Here is a 20,498-nt window from a genome sequence, read left to right on the forward strand (position 1 = left end):
ATCTGAAACATATTATCTTAGCAAATCTATCTTTTATGTAACATATATATATATATATATATATATATATATATATATATAATTAAATACTTCAATTATACATGACAATTTGCTGCCAAAATTAAAATTTCTGCAAAAGAGTACCAAAAAAAGAATTTTATATAAAAAAAATTTCCAACCATGCAAAAAAAAAAAAAAAAAATCTCTTGAGGGTAAAGGAAATACTCTTATTCCTCTAATTAAACATTCTTGTAGACCAGTCTCCAATGATCCAGGGGCACAGCATATACCTGGCACGTGAGCGGAAACATCCACCGCATACCACACACACATACCCCAAGTTCAAGCGGGTTCCTAGGGCATGTGAGTGGGCGTGCGAGAGGTCTCAAACTAAGCCCTCAGTCCAATATCAGTTCTCTGTGTGATAGGGGTATCGGGTGGCATCATCAAAACCCTCTTGATAGACTCTTTACCTAAGGATCCAGTACTTCTGTAGCCCGCTACAGGATTAAGAGTAGAACATAGAATTTAGGCCAAGCGCTGGGAACTATGAGGTCATTCAATGCTGAATCGGAAACGACAATGAATCAATTGTTAGCAGATGGTAGAAAGCAAGATGGACGAAAGAAAATAGGTATGGAGGTACAGTAAAATGAACAAAAAAGTGTTGCAGCTAGGGGGGCGAAGTCACGTTGCAAAGAAAACCTTAAGTAATGCCTACGGTGTGCCATATGAAGTCGACTGAAGGCATACGGTGTCTCCAACATTCAAGGTTGAACTGATGCGGCCCGTTGTTGGAAAGGCATTTTTATACATTCTCAAGAACTGACTTTTAATGTCTGCTTTAGTCTTCATCACTTGCACCTCCTTCGGCGTCTGCCCATTCCCTAAACTCTTGTGCGGTGAGTTGTTATAGCTTTCGACTATGTCCTGCAGAACGTCGATATATTTCAATGTGTTCTTGTGTGTAAGGTATCTGTATATTTGGTTTTTAATGGTTCTTATTTCCCTTTCAGCTATAGTAGCTTTAATTTCCCATGAGTAGACGCTATAAAACAACACTTACCTACTTTTTAGATATTTCCTCACATGTTTGTTGTAATATTCCCTACCTTTGTCGCTGTTCAGATAGGACAGTCCTGAAAAATCACTAGATTCTAGAAGTACATTCAGAGCAACACACACTGTGACACCATCTTTTTTTTCAGAGGGTGGACGCGTATATATCTCGAAAATTGGCCGATGAAGAATAGCAGATATTTATAACCTTCATTGTGTGGAGCAAGTTTTGACATGCCAGCCAGATCTATGCTGGCCACAGCTCAAGGTTTGGAAGATATGATTTTCCTTCTAAGGAAACATTTGCGTGTGGTTTTATGTAGGGTGGGGTGTATGATGGCTAGCCCCGTGAAAAGCCTTTGACGTCCACTTTAGTTATGTTTCTGTCCTCATTCTTTGCTGCTTTGAGTAGTGCATTCACACCGCTAAAATAACTAGGTTACGTTACATTTTCATATAAATTCCTGAGCATTTAGGGACTGTTCTTCAGTCATATTTGTACGCGATTTGGTATTCGGTCTCTCTGAGGATATTCGTTCTGAGCTGTAACAGTTCAGGTGTTGACGGAGTGAGGTCCACTAATAGATAACCATACCGGTTATGTGTTAAAGCTATTTTGGATATGTCCGAAAGCTCCGCACCCCTTCGCCGGCCAAACAACTGTCTACCCAAAGTTTCAATCTGTCCAATGTCATGGTTCTTCATGAGGATGTAATGGGAGCAATTGAGACTGATGTTCCTGCTGAATTTACCCGAGTGGAACATGTTCTGGGTTATGCAAATCACCAATATGCCCGAATGTTGTCCTGCATTGAATGCTTGGTTGACAAATTTATTGTCACTGGCTTCGAGAAAAGTCGTCCAGTACAAATAATAGACCTTTTCCATCCTCCATTCCTCTTTCTGTGTAATCGAATGGGTTTAGTATCTCTTTGGATACTTTGAATTTAGTACTTATGGTATAATGTCTTTCCAGAGGGTGTTCACTCACCCAACAATATAAAATACAGTGAAAGTTGGCCTCATACATTTCAATTATGTTCTGACACAGGATCGATTTTCCACTGTTGCTGAAAGCTGCTATGATAATTCGTGCAGGAACGGCGAAAAGGTTTTAAGATTTCTCAATGGAAGGGACCCGTTTCCATGGTTACAGTTAATACGCTAAGCAGATGCAACGTTTACCTGAATGTTATATACAGGTGAGAGTTGTAGAGAAATTAATTTGATTGTGTAATGATTTTATTCATCATAATTTTTTTTATATACAGGTGAGGGCTGTAGAGAAATGAATTTGATTGTGTGTTGATTCTATGTGTTATAATTTTTTACATATATTCACAGTAATTTAAACTATAATTTCATAGATAAATTTGTATATACAGGCACACATTTTAGTGTGTGACACGTCTACTCAGACTGAGCTGACTTTTCATAGCAGGAGGAGGAAACATCAACTTCGCCCAAGAATTTGCGAGGGCAGTTATCGGACACTGCTGCTGCTGCTGCTGCTGCTGCTTAACCTCCAATTTGCTGTCCACTCTCCTCCAATTTGCTGTCCACTCTCCGTCTTTTGGAACAACCTTTTATCTTGGGGAAGCAGTGTGAAGGAGTGGAGGTTTGAAACTCATAAGGTTGGGCGGAGGCTTTGGATGTGCTTACCACTGCCAGTGGCGGTGGGGTACCAGGATCTCCTCATCTTCTTCGTCAATTCCTTCCGCTCCCCCTACTCATTCATTCACCGGGATCTGAGGGTAACTGTAAGTGAGGGATTTATAAGGGGTAATGTAATACCTCTTTTCTTCTAAAGGACATAGAGCTACCTTCCTCTGTCGGGTGTGACACTTCGTTCCTCCCACCATCTGCAAATTGTGAACCGTGGTGTAAGTAATCTCATTATTTTCAATTACATCTCGGTATTGGCTATGACTAATACTCTTTTGACAATATCTTTCAATCCCCTTTAATAAAAGTGTTACACTGACTGTTTTGCATTTCATATGAATATTCAAACTTTGGATTTTACACCAATGAACTCTGACAAGTGCGACACCTGTTTCAAATTTGACGAGTCCAAGTTGCCCCTTGCGCGTGTCTTCATACACTTCATGAGTTTTGGGAAAGTTGTTCAAATTCAAATACGGTTTAAGTACATCCTTCAATTCACATGCGAGGTTGTCTGTCTCCAGGGAGAAGATCAAATTGTCAGTGTCAGTGTACAGGAGCTTAACTCTATCACCATGCAGTTTTTGAAGGATGTCATAACGAAACTTGTACATCATGTCCTTAGCCAGGTCCAGTATGCTGAACCTGACATAGATTGCGGATTCCGCTGTAATGATCTCTCTGCTGTGATTTCACAATGTATCATTGATTGTTCAACCTTTCAAAGGACTTGTATGTGTGCTTAGACACATTTCTAAGTAGTGAGGGTTCATCGGTGGTGGCAACTGTCCTAGTGGAAGTTCAAAAGATTTTTAATGGTCATGCCAAAAAGGCCGTTCATCAAGATATTGATGGTGTTCCTCTTGTCAGGGCCTGGTTCTTTCGCATTCTCTGTGATGTATTCCCTTAAATAAAATCCTTGTTTGAACTTGTAAACTTTTCTTATCACGTCAACTTCTAGACCGAGTCTTATTAATGTTTGCAATAGGAGAAGGCAAATTAAATGGTTTTCCATTGGCAAGTGTGTGCCTACCAGTTTGATATTTTTTCAGGGAGCCTCACATTAAACTTTTCCAATAGGCTTTTAGTGTAAGGGGATAGATCCTGGAGGGTTACGTTCATGTGATGTATAGCTAGAGGGAACTCATCCGTCCTGAGAGTGACATCATCCCTAACCTTCTTAGTTTCGAGGAGGATGAAATAAGCGTGTTCTCCCTGCGAATTGGTGGATGTGATATCGCTGCCAGTAAACCTCTCTAGTTTGGTGGGGGAGAGCTGTTATTTCGTCCAAAGGCATTTCATATCTGCTCATCACCGTAGGATAAAGACTGGTAAAATCGACATACAGTATACATGATTGTCGGTCACCAGCTTTAAATTGTGGATTTAACTTAGGGTTGTTCACTATGGTGTGCCTTTGGACTAGACTGCAGAAACCGCCTCTGATGTTGTTAGCGATCAGTTGGTAAGTTTCCCCATCAGAAATTAGGGGGAGGCGCGTTCGCAAAGTGTGGAGGAAAGCGTCTAGTGAGAGGGAGGTAGGCGTTAAACAGTAAACTGGGTCCAGTCCAAACTGTGTATAAGCAACCTTCCTCCAAGCTAAGTAAACATCCCCCAATAATCCCACATCCATGAGAAGGCATAAAACGGTGTAATCCAGTAAGTTAAAACAGTTCGCAGCGTTCCACACTTTGCAGATGTGTTCATATCCTTCACAGGATATGCTTTCCCCTGTCAGTGAGAAATTGAAACACACTTTGGGAGAGATGCCAGGTTTTTGCAACACTTCGAAAACTGTGACATGGCCGTAAGGGTAGTACTGTTTACCTGTGCTGAAAACTAGTTGGTGTACTCGTCAGGATATTTAGATAACATCTGGCGTGTGATTTCCAAAGCTGCTTTCTGCTTGATGTGACTCGACACGAGACTGGAAAGCGATCCTCTGATCATGTGGGCAATGTCCATTAATCTGATGTTGCCAGTTTTAAGCGAGTAAAATGTGGCTCCATCAAGTTTCAAGATTTTGAAGTTATACTTGGAGGCTGCTTCTTTCAAGATGGGTGCGGCATCGTAAGACAAATTGTGTACTAACACTGGTGGGGCTCTGTCTGCATATTTAAAATTAAAATTGCACTTCCTGCATAATGTGCGCACATAGCTGTCCGTAGGTATGTGGTGCCTGTGATGCTGCGCTTTGATAGTTATCGGTGAACTTGATGTTGCAACTTTTGCAGTGTGACCCTGTTCAAACTGGCGGGTTGTTTCAGAGGCCATGCTGATTTTGTGTGCCACCATCATCTCACGTATCCTGGCCCAGTGTTCGGCTATTTTTACCAGAAAATCGTCGGCTGCAACATTCACCTACACCTACTCTGTGCGTACAGTATTCATCACTTCTGCCGTCGACGATTGCGTAACAATATGCATATGCTTTCTGCTTTGACACAACTCTTTGGTATTCATCCATGTCAGGCTGTTCTAAATCTAAGAAGGCGATGTGCAAGGTTTTATTCAGTGCTTTTGCTTTTCAAAACTGTTTAAATTGGTATAGAGCTGTGATCCGGGTTGAACAACTTTGGGTGTGGGGATTTGCGTATGGTGGGGGTATTAAAGAAGGTTAGACAGTGATAACACATGCCACCAGTGTATTCTCTACTTGTTGTCTTTACCCTGTGGCAGAATGCCTTCACGTAGGTGAACATGTCTTTGATGAGTGCGAGGTAGTCATCTGTGATTAGCAGTAGTGTGACCAGTCGGGGACATGACGTGTTACCCCCCTTTCTAGCTAGATGCAGTCCATCGTTTTTTTGTGATGTTTTCCATTGTCTTGAAGGAGTCGATGTTCAGTGGCATGTTGGGTGTGTGTTAACTGCTGGTCTGCTTTGTCCTTATCCGGTTTTTCACATCCCTGGTGAAGTTTAACCTAGTGTGTTGTGGTTTTTCCTGAGTAGCACATACTCTTCTAGCACTGTAATGATGCAGTTGTACCCAGATTCGATGTTGACAATTTGGCTGCTGCCCCTGACTCCCACAGGATACTCTTTAAAGTTTGCTATGTTCACCATTTCTCGCTGTGAGATGTTGATTTGTATACTGTGTAGCGACGTGATGCGCTAACCTGAACCCTCGCTTAAGTTGAGCCTATCTTCAAGATTGCTCGCCACGTATTCAATAGCTTCATCTAGCGATTCGTACACTGTGTCCACCAATGTTAGCACAGGTGGCATATTAATGCAAAAAGAACCCATTTCATGGGCGGTACCACTACCACCCACCATTCTCTCCCTGGTGATGATGATGCACAGGTATAACATGACAGAATTTATACCCCTCTCCCAGAGTGTTCACAAGACGTCCTCGGCAAGCTGCGTTCTGTTAATTCTGAGCACCGTTGTCACGTCAATGTGCGTTCCTACTGTGGTTGAGTTATGTGATAGTACTCACAAATCGGTTGCCTCCTCTCCTTCCCTGTTAAGCAGTGTCTGCTGTTGTTTGGCACCTCCTACTTGACGGCAATGTTTCCCTTGCATTTTCCCAATTCAGTAGAGCTGTGACACCGTTCACGGTGGAACCTGCAAAAAATAGGAATAACAAGTAGAGAATTTACTAAAAATAAACTCATTGTTTTATATGAAAATGTGGCAGTGACAATGTGCCTTTTTTTTTTTACACTGAGTCACATCTTGACAAACTTCAATATAAAAAGAATTATTCTCACCATCCTGCGGAGTGGCGCTCCTTGCTGTACCTCTTGTTAAGGATTGTCCAGGGTCAGGTCTGTTCACTCCTCTTCTTTCAACGTTGACAGCAGACTTAGCAGTCCTCTGGCTAGTCTGAGCCTTCGGTGCCGTATATATATGCCACGGTAAAGGAATTTCAATGGAGCTGTCACTCGTAGTTTCATCGTCACTGTTGCTGGTGGAATTATCCATGTCTGCTTGTGGAGATGATGTTGGCAAACTGATGTGGGTCTTGCTGCTGCTCTTTGACCTCATATACCGGTGGTAGCAATCGTAAATGTCTTTTCACATCAGGTCTCGGGGATTAACTCACATCAGCGAAAACTACAGAATTATCAGTGCATGTGTGTGCAGGTAGTTACAATCGTTTATTTATCACCCTCGTGTGAGGTTTCACTAAAGCAGCATATCGTGTCGTGTGTGTGTGTTATATGTATGTCATTGGACATGGAGACGGATTATCGAGCTGTGATAGTCGCGTCTTGTTGTGTGTCTCGTGTGAATGTGTACCATCGCAATATGACATGCTGTGCACCTGGCATTGAGTCACAGAGACTCGGTGACTGTTGTGGGTGCTTATCACCTGCTTATCTGAATTTGAATGGAGTTTAGAAAAATTCTCACATTCATACTATCACGTCATATGACATGTTGTGCACCTGACAGTGCGTAATGGAAAAAAGTGGTGACTGTTGTGGGTGCTTATCAGTTGCTTATCTGAATTTGAATGGAGTTTAGAAATCTTTTCACATTCATACTATCATATGATATGACATGTTGCGCACCTGACAGTGAGTCATGAAGAAAGTCAGGTTAAGGGAGTTTTAATTTATTTTACTCATATTCATATCTTTTCATATGCTCACTCACATGAGTTAGGTTAGGTTAAGGGACTTAGAATTTATTCCTCATGTTCATATTTTTCATATACTCATGTAAGTTAGGTTAGGTTAAGGGACTTATAATTTCTCCCTCATATTCATATTTATGTGAAATGGCAGTTCTTCATCCAAAGGGTATATCCTGAGCCAAAATGGGGTTGGGTACTTCAGGTGGGTTGGGTTAGGTTAGGTTAGGTTAAGAGACTTAGAATTTTTTTCCCTCATATTGATATTTCTGTGAAATGGGGTTTTTCTCATCTGTAGAGTATATCTTGAGCCAATAGGTTGGGTTGGGTTAGGTTAGGTTATGGGACTTAGAATTTTTTCATTTGGTGGGTTAGGTTAAGGGACTTAGAATTTTTTCACTCATATTCATATATATGTGAAATGGTGGTTTAATTTCATCCATATAGTATATCTTGAGCCAAAATGGGGTTGGATATTTTCAAGGGGTCGTGAAATGGAGGTTTTTTCATCCGTAGAGTACATCTTGAGCCAAAGTGGGGTTGGGTATTTTCAAGGGGTCGAGTGAAACCCCATTTCTCCTATCCGAATAGTTATTCATGAGACATTTTGGGGTTCTTTTCTGAACTAGAGTGAAATATATGGTAGTTTTCCCATGGAGTCGTTAATTGTCAATGCACGCGAGGTTAAGATAAAGGCAAGCTTATGGGGTTTCTCTCCTGTGAGGCGAACTGGGGGTCAGGTGTTGAAATGGGGTCTTTTTCCCTACTCCTCTGAACAACCGGCAACTATAGCTTCCCTGCCAACCAACTGGAAATGAAACTCCACTGGCTCCCGGTGTCTAAGAACACGCGAGTTTAAAATGGCTGTTCGCACATGTACAAAATGGCCGTCAGTGTGGGGAGTAAGGCGGTGGGCAATTCAGCATTAGGCTTGTTTCTTACAATTCTTGGAGTTACACAAGATTTTTCTTTCTCCCCCCCATGACTATTACCCCTGATGTACGTTACAATTTACTTTTGAATTGACCAGCAAATGGGCTTTATTTAGGTTTCTAACAGGTTTGTGACATAAGTAGGAGATTGACCATGAGTCAGATAAATGGAATTTGGTGTTGGGGACGGACCTGACTTCGACTTGTCGTTGCCGCCACTGTCACATGTGAGGCTCTGATGCCGTCCATTGCATATCTTGACATTGTTCGCCTTACAATGATTTTTAAATTGTCCAGGTGGTTTTCTATGAACATCTGTGTGGCGGAGTGGTAGCGAGGAGTGTTTGTGAGGCGTCTCAAAATTTCATTGTGCACAACAGTGATACGTCTCATGGTCTCTCGGGTATAGTTCATCCAGAGGGAACACCATAGCAGTACGAGCGGAAGAGCAGCAGTTTCACGTCTCTGTGACAGAAGGCAAACCTCCTTGCAATCATGTTGCCAGTTGCACATAGTTTACGAAGCCTCTGTTCAATGTCTGCCATATCTTTTAGGTCGTCAGCGATAATGTGACCCAAATATGGAAATTCATGCACAAATTCCAGCCGATGGTTTCAGAGGAAAATTTGTGGGCCTGCAATATGCATAAGCGATCTCGGCAGCAGCAACATGCACTGGGTCTTGGTTTCGTTATATACTATATCAAGATCCTCTGCATATTGGTGGCAAGTGTTGATGAGTCATTGGAGACCTCGCACTGATGGGGAAATCAAAACCATATTGTCAGCGTAACAGAGGTTGTTTATGTTGTTTCATTGACAGTGCATCCGATTGGGAGTGAGTTCAGTTTGACATTCCAGGCGTCTGTGTAGTGTGTACGTATTAAACAAGTATGGAGAGAGAATGCCCCCTTGCCGAAGCCCATTTAGGCAGCTGAAGGTGTAAGATAATACATTACCCCATTTGACACAGAATTGCTGTGTGGAGAACCAGCAATGTAAAATGCCAATTTGATATAGGGGTGTGCCTCTTTTATGCAGCTTCAGGTAGTTTACTCTGTCAAATGCTTTTCTTACATTCACAAAACAAATGAAAACAGGAGAGGCTGATGATAGGTAGTAGTTCAGCAATTCTTTCAGTATGTACATAGATGCAGGTGTTGGTTGAGTGGTTTACTTTAAAGCTGAACTGGTGTTGTTAGTAGTGTATAGAAAGGGGAGAAGTCCCACTAGAAGAACCGACTCGAGTATCTTCGATACGATCGTTGTGATTGCAATGGGCCGGTAGTTGCCTGGGTCAGCTGCATCCTTTAGCTTGTTTTTGATTAAGGTATCAAGTGAACTAAGAGTACAGAGCCCGGAAGAAACTGGTGAATTATGCACGCATTGAATAGGGCAGCTAGCAAAATGTAAATTATTGGATGGCAGAATTTGAAAGCCTCTGCCAGCAAAATGAGAGCTTGATCAAAACACGTCTTACCTCTAACAAGCTCTGGAATGGAAGTGTAGCCAGCTCATCCGTAGTGATGCTTTCTTGGGAACCCGTTAGGTATTTTCTCAGTCAAGGTTTTACTTAATTTAGTATTGTTCTGGTAATCCCAATAGAAAGTATATTTCAGTAGGAAATGCAGTACAAATTCCCACGACTCTGCTCAATTACCAACTCAAAAACATGTACAAAATGCACTAATTAGAGCGGGAACCATCGTTCCTGCCACCTGCTTTCTTCTCACATATTTCGTGCTCCAACCACAACGGAATCAAGGCAAGAGAAAATGTTGCAATTATTTTTTCACGACAGATTACAAGAATGTTCCTGACCTTGTCATTGTATATTTAAGACGACACTAAGTTTCAGACTTTGTCCAGCGCAAACTTATCAATCTATTCCTATCTCAAAGTTCATACATTTTTATCCGAAGAATATGAATTTTTATCACATCACCATGGTTCATATACATGCATGAAATAAAAATTTTTCTTTAATATCCAGTTCGCTCTACCTCGAATTAATATATTTTCATATATGTTAACCGAAGGGGAATTTTTTTTATTTGATAATTTCATCCTCTCGTGGATTTGAACCACTGCACGGAAGATAAATCAGGACTTCAGTGACTTCTTTACTGACCAGGCAAATTGGGCAAGGAAGGAAATTTGTGGCTTAATGCATGAACTATATATATAAAACCTTTAGTAAGGTCAATGTTTGTGGCAAAAATAATTTAAACATTTCTTACTAAACGTTAATATTTTTGCATTCATGTCGAACCTTGAGTTCTTAACAGGTTACTTGGCTTTTCTTAACGATTATCTAACCAAATGAAAACCTTACAGAGTCCAGCTGTCTACTCCTGCTCTGCCATGAATGTTGAATAGCATTTTACCATCGGCGCCAGCTTCCGTATTTTGGTGTTAAGATGTCCCTGGTAATTAATTACTCCTCCGTCGTTTAGGTAAAAAAAAAAAAAAGTTGTTTCAGTGCATCCATAAAAACAGTTGGATACATTTCAGTTTCGTTACTAGCCAAATGATATAACACTAAGATTGATTTCTTCAAACATTTACGAGTTTTATGATAGAAAATGCCGTATTTGCGTTATATCTATAGGCACTTAGAGGGCACACATACCATTATCTAGTTCGTCTTGCAACTCTCATAATTGCTTGTTAATGATTTATTTGTATTACTCTTCATTTGGTCATAACGTGTTGATTTCGCAATTTTAAATCTCTAAGAGTTTAGTACATTTACTTATTTGATTTCACTATACTAACTTACTACAAAGACAAAAGATACTAAATTAACCCATTTAGCCAAATGGTTCCTAAAAGCTGACTGATGACAGCGCTTACTCCAGAGATGAATGTGCCACCAACATTTTTCAAAACAAGTTATTGGCAATAATAGACCAAATTCGCTTTATTGGGAGACATTTGTTAGTCCTCTCGATTTATTTTTGTCTTATTCTGTAACTAATGACTGTAACGATCTAAAGGAAAAAAAATTTCCTTGAGTTGTATCGAACTGCCTTCATGGATGTACTGAAGCGACTTTATTTGAAATAGCCGCAGCCCCTGAAGTGAAACCTCGTCTGTAAACAAAAATATGTCTACGTTAACTACTTATTAGGAAATAAGTTTGATAGTATACAAATTATAGGTAGGCCTAAAGCTACAAAGGTATTTTGCCAGTGCATTCCTCAAGTAATATAAGCTTTGGTGCAATGAAAACCATAAAATTTCTCTCTTTATAAAGGTGCGTCCACACGGTCGAACAATGTCCGACAGACAAACATTGTTACCGTTTCGTAGGCGAAGCAGGATGACGTCGTAAGCGTTGAAATGTTGGAAGTCGATCTGGCAACAAACAGTGGTACCAGATGAGGTTGTATACCACTGATTTTACTCTGCTCACAAGGCAAAGACCGGCAGACAATTGTTGATTGGTAACAATGTTTGTCCGTCGGACATTGTTCGACCGTGTGGACGCACCTTGATACACGACAGGTGTCGGGCAACGTAACTTCAGAAATGTTTAAAATACCATCTAGCAATGGCCAGTGCAATTGATCAATTGTTCTGTTACCAGTTCCTGATATCCTGTGTTGCGAATTATTCAGAGACTACTTTCACTGGTTGTGCCGGATGTAGTCGGCGAGATAAGCCTACCTTAGGGGTCAACGTCCAGCCCAGACAGAGGGACAGTAGAATGAAGCACTTTTACAATGTTATCAGAAAAATAGAAACCTAACTCATGGGTACTTACTAAATAACAAGAAATTGCATAGAGGCTTCCCGCCCTGATATACGTTTGCTACGTACACGTGACCACGCGGTCACCAAGCAAATCGTAACATGATGGTCACTAGACTGAAAACAATTATGCATCTCACCATCACTAAGAGTAAAATCATCCCTGAACAACTATTAACTAATTTCTGACTGGATATAGAAACAATAAAAACCAACTCACAACCACCTCATGGTGGAGGCCGTATTCTTGGCGTGGAAAAACAGGAGCGATAGCCCGCACGTCTACCTGGATTTGTTTCTAGCAGGGAGGCAGTGGTGTGCATCACTCGGAGATAGCTACCTGGCCAGTTACTCATTAGACTACATTTTACGACTTTTTAGTGATTACTTATTTCTTTTATAATAGAAAATTTAATTTAATTAAAATGAGCAGAAATACTCCCAGTGACTCGGTGATGATGATTCAATAAAACTCATAGTATGTTACGTAGCAATAAGAGAACCATGGCATTTTTACCGCCAACTGACTTATGATTTGGCGCCAAAGGCAGACTCGGGTTGAGAAAAAATTGTGCACTTATTTTTTCATGACATTCTACATGGCTGGCCCATTTCTAAAAGAATGGTGAGGATTATGCCATTTCCTTCTTAAAATGATTCTATAAGGCATTTTTAAAATCCAGTACATTAAGATTTAACAGCAATTATATTGACTGGTACTTAATGTTATGAAATGAAACTAGTACATTTCACATTCAAAAGTAAACCTACTTTAATGACCAAACATTCACTCAACAAATCAAACATTTTCTTTAGATTTTTCCTTTGCATGGCAGTCAAAGGCAGTTCCCCTCCTCTGCCCCCTACTCGCCCCCTCCCCATATATTGATGCTCAAATTAATATGCTCATAAACCAGGAGACCTCACTCGTGACTCAGAATACTAGACTAGTTCATTTCTGAACTTTACTTAACTGTAACAAATACCGAAATAGACGCTTGTCTATTCAGTCAACACTAAATAGCATTTCATCAGAACTGATAATCTACAGCTATTTCATCAAAACTGATAATCTACAAACTCATGATGCTTTGACTTAAAAACTATAGATATTTTTGTCCACTCAGCCAACATTGGATAGCATTTCATGGAAACAAACAAGCTCCAAACCTTGATATTACTTTTGACTTGATAAATATACAACTTTGTTGGTAACGTTAAGTTTAATTAGATTTTGGTCCACGTTTCACTAGGTCTAATGACAAAATAAAGTTAGTTGGCGTTAAAACAAACACTGAAAAATAGAAAAGACTTTTACAGCTAATGTGGTACATGCCAGAAATCACTTTAGGTTTCAAGACTATAGCGTGGCTGAACTCTCCTTATAAGAATGTTATATATCTCCTCTTAACACGTGAAATGGAGAACCATGACTTGACTAACTATCTAACAACCTCCTAAAGATTATTCATGTCGATCCAGCTTGGTCTATTAGGAAACTGAGCAGGACATGGCTGAGCTCTCTCTTAAGAATACCTGCATTTACTCAGAATGATGCATTATGTATTTGCCAGGACCCACTTGGTCCTGGTATTAGCCAATCATCCTTTCCCGTGAATTCCAAGACCTATGTGTTTTGCTTGGACTAAAATGATATGTGTTAATAACTTGACTCACTCCTGTTATAAAAGAGTAATGTCTCCTGTCCCCACCTCGAAGTGAGACCACCTTGACGGAGTGAGGGGACTCTTGAGCCACTGGAATTTGTTCCAGGGTTTGAGTCCAAGAATCCCATATTATAATACTATATATGTTTTGCACTGCTTTTTTGGAATTTTCCACTTTTTGTAAAATTTATTGGAGCTGACAAATAGGAAAAAATACCTTTGCTGGGACTGGGTTTATATTCGAAGCTAAATAGTGGGAACTGTGGTGGAACCATCAGCTGCCCAATAATGTTCAGACCTGAGAGTTTTCAGGCGGAACTGTTCTGCAGGACTTGGCCACAGATTCCTGGGGGGTCAGGGTCTGGGTTTAGAACACTTGCCATTCTATCTGATTTGCCCATAATGTGATTAGGGTGGGGATAATCGTATTCTTGTAATAATCTCAGTCCTATTGAGCGGGTTTGGGTTACATTCGGGCCAATCTAATCATGTGCCATGCCCTGTGGGGTGGGGTAGGGACGTGGACATTTGGGAGTCTGTTTCTCACTTGTGCCATTGGTGGAAGAATAAACTCCATGAAAGGCTGATGATATCTTTTTAAGGTTTTCAGGTTCATTTTTTTTTTCTCCCCTCTCAAATCTTTGTGTCTTGCAGTTGTAAGGGTTCGAGTGCCCTTGGGCCCTATGATGGTGTTCTGGCACAGATGACGATCTCTGCACCCACCATGGAGAGTCAAAATTCTCCCAATACTGATAATTTCTCCCAGAATATGACTTTCCCTCCCATGAACCTTGTAACCATGCTTCATTGATGACGGCACCAATCAAAGACAGACTTCTCAAAGAAATCGTCCAAAGTTAACTCCTCAACACAATCAGGTTGTATGAAAAATTTGAAATTGCTCCATATCGAAGACTTGCCAGTCATTTGTGATTATGCAATGATTTCGACAGCTTTGAAATCATTTGGAACTGTTGCAGAAATCAGGATGAGTTTTACTGAGTGACTCTAAAATGGAAGCTTGCGTTACCTTTAGTAGTTATGATGAGGCTCTAAAGGCTAATACTATGATAAGTGCTATACAAATCGGTCAAGCTACAGCATGAGGAGCCTTAACAGACGAAGCCCCCAAAGACTTGGACGTTTATCTGCCATCTAAATGGGCTCAAGATAAACCAGAGTGAAGGCAGATTGCAGACAAAAGAACTCCCAAACCTCCTATGTGGCTGGTAGCTTCAGCCAAGGAGGAAAATTATAACTACTACAAATTTTGCAGGTTTCTTCAGAAAAAAGTGGGAGGAATATAGAGCGGTGATATTTCTCAGTTTGGGAAGAACACTGTTCTTATTCATGCCAAGTCCACAAATCCAAGCATATATGCTGGCCTGGTTGGACATTAAAAATGATGAAATGATTACTAAGATCAAACTCTACTTGAGCTTTAGTTATGGGAAAGGAGTATTTGATAAAGACCTATATGACATGACAGAAGAAGAAATTCTAGATATGAGCCCCACTTTAGTTTGGAAAGTGAATGTTTCGAACCCTTTGGCCGTAATACAGGTTCTTTATACTTTACTACACAGGGATCGTAGGCGGTAAGAAAGTACACAGGGTAAGAGGAATGTGGACACAAACACCAGAATAAAATCAACAATATTTAATAATAAAGTACACTTAATACTAAATCAGCCTTGTGAGTCAACTTAATAAATATACAAAATACAAATAGTAAATAACGGGCTCACAAGGATTCCTAACACTAAAAGCTGACCCAATAACAAAGCAAAGAAAAGGACATATGCCAAAGGTCACAAATAATCATAACACCGAGGCCCCAATAATAAAAACCACTTATTACCTACAACTAACTATAAACAAAAAAGAAGGAATGAAAGGTCCAGAGAAAATAAAAGTAAGGGCAAAGCCTTAAAACCTCCTACCCTAACCATGGTGGTATTAAACTTAAAACTAGTTCCCAAATTAGCCAATTCTTGAAAAAGGGGCAAAATAAATTTACCAAATAAACCCCTAACACAACACACCATATATTAGTATATATATATATATGGGGCTGATATATATATTAATAAATTACCAAATATCCCTAATATTACAACACAAAATATTAGATATATATATAGATATAATATTTTATTAGATATCATTTATTATATCTATATATTATTATATATTTGAGATATATAATATATATATATATTAAATATATATTCTAATTAATCCAATAGGTTACAAATTAACCCTTAAATAGGTTTAAATTCTTTACGTTACAAAAGGCGTTGCACACAAAGGTAGTTCCTGGAGGTCGCTTCAACCTCCCAGCAGCTATACGGGGGGAACTCACAAATTGTCCAGGTAGACCCAGGGGTCGAGTTCAATTCCGAGGGACAACACAGGATAATCACCTCACCTGGCAATTGCCTCCCTACGAGCCTCCTCACGAGCCCTTAGCTCTCCTGGACAAGCAGCTGAAGACGGACAGGACAGTGGTTGGCGTAACGCCTCCTACGTCTTCCACCAAATCCTCCTGCGGGAATCAGGAGTACAGGCGTCGCAAGTGATGATAACCTGCGATATCACAGCCGTGATCAAACTCCACAATGCACATACGCCGTAGATGGCTCAGCACATCTACGGAAAACCACTTCCAAGGGAGGTCCGTCGGAGTATTCCTCCAAAAAGGCGTAAGATAAATCTCCAGAAGGCTGCCAACAAAAGAGCGTGCGTCCAGAAGCTTATACAGGCCCGAACTGTCTTAGGCCAGCCTCCACTCACCGCACTACAGTTCCATTCCAACTCGAAAACAAAATAAAAACAATCGTTAACACGATAGTTAGGTAATTCACAACAAGAGGAGGAATCACTGACCAAAACCACTTAACGTTACGTGAACGTAAAAAAATACAGCTGCTGAACTGAATATAAGAGAGCACTTAAAACTAAGGTACATGGCTGATTTAAGAAAATAAACAAGCAATAAATTACGCTAATTTGACAGTGAAAAAGGCAGCTATGTATTGCCAACATGATAATTTTAACCTTCATAGATTCTGAAGTACCTTCTCATGTCATATTCGAAAATGAAATGGTACAAGAACGTCCTCTCCACCAAAGACCCGTGCAGTGCTATCATTGTTTTCAGTTTGGCCACTCATCAAAAAACTGCGAAAATGCTAAAATTTGTATAAATTACTCTGGTGTCCATCATCATGATTAATGTAATAGAAAAGCCAAATATGTGAATTGTCAACTGGAACATAAATCCAATAACAAAAATTGGAAATATACAAATTCGAACTGTCTGCACTGAATGAAGCCAATGCAGAGCATATAAATATTGGTTTTGCTAAAAGACAATTAGGACAACAACCTAGGAGCTATGCTCAAATTCTTAAGCCACTACCCCTATCTACCACTTGGGGTGCAGTGGCAGCACCTTTTAATGTAGCAGGTGTATCAACCCCTGTGGTAGTGACCCAGCCATCTGGGCGAGGCGCTCGGCCTGTTGAGGAGAGTAAGATGGCACTAGACCCAACCACCTTGGAATTGTCTCAGGCCGCATCACTACCTGATTTAATGGTGACTGAGGAGCAAAAGCACCAAAAGAGGAGACGTTCCCTGTCATCCTCTCCTACATCAAATCCAATTAAACTTGCATCACTTATTATTGTTACTCATTGGGGTCAAACAAGCAACAACATATAATGACTTCAGTCAATTACAGAAATTACTAATTACCAGATTCGTTTAAGAGAACTCAAGACCCTTTCTCTACATAAAGAATTCATTGCATTGTGTTACAGACATGAAGGGACATATATACTATATTCTATTGTGTTTTGCCCCCGAATTATTACTTACTAGTTTAACATGAAGTTGTTGCCGAGTTCGGATTACAATAGGCACGGGTAAACCACGATACCACTAATATATATTCAATTTTACCCAGTCACGGAATCCCACGCACAGATATGCATATCCCTAGCGATTTATCCCAGTCAAGGCAAATTAAATAATATATCATATAATACTCATCCAAACTTCGGTTGATTAATCCATCCAGTTCAATAAATGCTGGGAAGGAACGACATCGTTAATCGAAGTGAAATCCTTTTCACTCTGATTAAGTTCTCCTGTTACCAACCCACTCTACCAGTACCAATGTTGAGAAGCGACGGACTCTTCCCTTTGCTCACCTCTGTCGTGAAAATAATACGTTCGCTCTCTCACCCAAACCCACGACTTCGGCCTCGTTCGCTCATGACAAAATTAACAACAAAACGAACGAAGCCACCAAACCAACACGAACCGAACGAAACTATCAAACAACTTACATCGCATTGTTAACCAATTATACAAACCATTCACAAGACAATATTCCTTGGTAACAATGCTTATTACAATTAAATATAAATAAAACATTCATTTGTACACAAACCTGCACATTTCCACTTAACGCTATGTAATATAAAGGAACATTTTCCATATACAACATGAACAGATATTCAATAAAAATTGATTTTCCATGTCGTTATTGTAAGTAACGACATATTCCCCGCCACCAAAAGTCATAATATACTAGTATTTACAACAGTCCCTTTTGAATCAAATCTTTTCTAGTTTCTGCAGCCACCCGAGCAGCCTTCCTGGATGGTCGGGTACTCATTTCAGGAATTTTGGCAGGATCAGGAGTCTCAACTTCTTGCCACAACTCTAACGGGTACAATTTCACAATGGGACGCATGATCTGACCATGGGAGGTTTTGAGGGTAGCTACTCTAACTACATTGTCAGACCCCACATGCACCTGAATCACCTGACCCAACTTCCATTTGTTTCTTGGCCCTTCATCATGTACGAGGACGACATCTATTTTGGGCCAAGAATTATGTTGGACTCCAATTCGATGAGTCTCTCTTAAAGAAATCAAATATTCATGTTCCCATCTTTTCAATAATTGATCACACAATTTGGATATGTAAAGGAATCTCTTTTCTACATTTTCAGTTTTACTATACAATGGATCTTCAGATACCTCCTCCCAATTAATTGATTCCTTGGGAAAGGATCTTAATTTTCTACCCAAGATCAGATGATTAGGTGTTAAAATCTCCTTCTGATCAAGATTCCCCGATGTGTAGCTTAGTGGCCTGTCATTTATGATAGATTCCAATTCCACCAAAATGCAGGATAATTCATCATAACTGAGAAGAGCTCGACCGACTACCTTCTTCATACAGTTCTTCAATAATCCGATCAATCTCTCCCAGATTGCACCAAACCAAGGTGCTCTTGCTGGTATAAATTTCCACTTACACTCGATGTTCTCCAGATGGTTTTGAAAAAGGGGGCTATCTGCCATCGTTTTCAGATATTCAGATGCTGCTACGAAAGTAGTGGCGTTGTCACTCAACATTAGTGAAGGAAAGCCTTTACGGCTGCTAAACTTCCGGAAGGCCATAAGGAATGAGTCAGCGGACTGATTTCTGACTACTTCCAGATGTATACCCCTAGTGATCGGGCATGTGAATAGTATGACATAAACCTTCTCCGGATTTTGCTTCCCTTCTTTTATCCATAAAGCCCCGGTGTAATCCACCCCCGTAACGCTAAAAGGTTGTTTCCGTTGTACCCGGAATTCCGGCAATGGGGGTACTATATTAGTTCTATATGCTTTTCCTTGAACTTTCTTACAGATCACACAATGATGTAACACGCTCTTGACTAGTTGTTGCAGCTGTGGAATCCAGAACTCTTGTCTTACACTAGCTACAGTAGCGTTCACCCCCATGTTCGCTTGCATCACATGATGTCGTCTTATGATCAACTTACTCAGAACACAACCCTTTGGCAGTAAAGTAGGAAATTTGACTTCTTCAGGTAGTGTCGCGTGTTCCAACCTGCCTCTACATCTCATTACATTATTATCCAAAAACAAATTCAACTGGCGAATTAATGTCAATTTTGGGTTTGTTTCCTCCCTCTTTAGGGCTTTATATTCTTCTGGAAAGTACTCTCTCTGCACGAGAACAATTGTTTTGACCTTTCCTTCCTGCAACTCTTCCAGAGTCAAACCACCAGTTTTTCTGTCATTGGTTGATAGTTTGCAATTCTTTATAAATCGCATTATGCAAGCTATGGTCTGAAAGACCTTGTCAGCTCTGCTGAATCTTTCCCAATCCAGCAGGCGTGTTGCATCTATGTCCCCTACAACATTGACCACAATGTCCTGTTCACCCTGCATATGTGTACACCCCACCCATGACCTATCAATTGGCAGTGTGTGATTTTTTAACCAAGGGGGTCCCTCCCACCAAAAGGAGTTTTTTGCTAACACCTTAGTCCTCTTTCCCCGTGTCAACCAATCACTGGGATTTTCAGATGAGGGTACGTAAGACAGGACTGACCCCGGAATCAAAGAGTTAATCTCAATTACTCTGTTTCTCACAAACACAGGCAGAACATTACTGGACACAATCCAGCTAAGGGCGACTTTACTGTCTGACCAGACATATAATTGTTTAAACTCCTTCTCATCAAAGGAGTCAATAATAAATTTGGCCATTCTTGCTCCTAGCAACAATGCCATTAGTTCCAATTTCGGAATAGTCAATTCCTTGATGGGCGCCACTCTACCCTTTGCCATAATTATATTAGAGCTTTCACCATTTGCTCTATTGGCCACACAACCATATGAAGGTTCGCTAGCATCGCAGAATATGTGCAAGGTATCACCAGTTCCCAGGCTAGCACTCCTAGGAAAAGATATTTCAATACACTTCTCTAAGTCCTTGCATAATTCACTCCATTCC

General features: G+C 40.4%; 1 protein-coding gene and 1 long non-coding RNA gene across 2 annotated transcripts in view; one reads left to right on the forward strand and one right to left on the reverse strand.

Moving 5' to 3' along the window:
- The window catches only part of LOC135206018 (uncharacterized), an 11,740-nt gene extending 8,012 nt beyond the window's left edge, over positions 1-3,728 (forward strand). Inside the window, exons 2-3 of the long non-coding RNA XR_010312663.1 lie at positions 2,111-2,261; positions 2,501-3,728. This is a non-coding gene — a long non-coding RNA (uncharacterized LOC135206018). The remainder of the gene's footprint in view (positions 1-2,110; positions 2,262-2,500) is intronic.
- Positions 3,729-18,271: 14,543 nt separating this feature from the next.
- LOC135208680 (uncharacterized) lies at positions 18,272-19,048 on the reverse strand. Its single transcript, XM_064241123.1, has one exon. It carries the CDS (start codon positions 19,046-19,048, stop codon positions 18,272-18,274), a length of 777 nt encoding a protein of 258 aa, XP_064097193.1.
- Positions 19,049-20,498: the final 1,450 nt, after the last annotated feature.

This window comes from Macrobrachium nipponense, chromosome 11 (assembly GCF_015104395.2).
Source record: "Macrobrachium nipponense isolate FS-2020 chromosome 11, ASM1510439v2, whole genome shotgun sequence".
Classification (NCBI taxonomy): domain Eukaryota; kingdom Metazoa; phylum Arthropoda; class Malacostraca; order Decapoda; family Palaemonidae; genus Macrobrachium; species Macrobrachium nipponense.

Excerpts from the sequence above, each read along its gene's own strand:
- LOC135208680 (XM_064241123.1), bottom strand. The coding sequence starts at position 19,048 with ATGGCAGATAGCCCCCTTTTTCAAAACCATCTGGAGAACATCGAGTGT.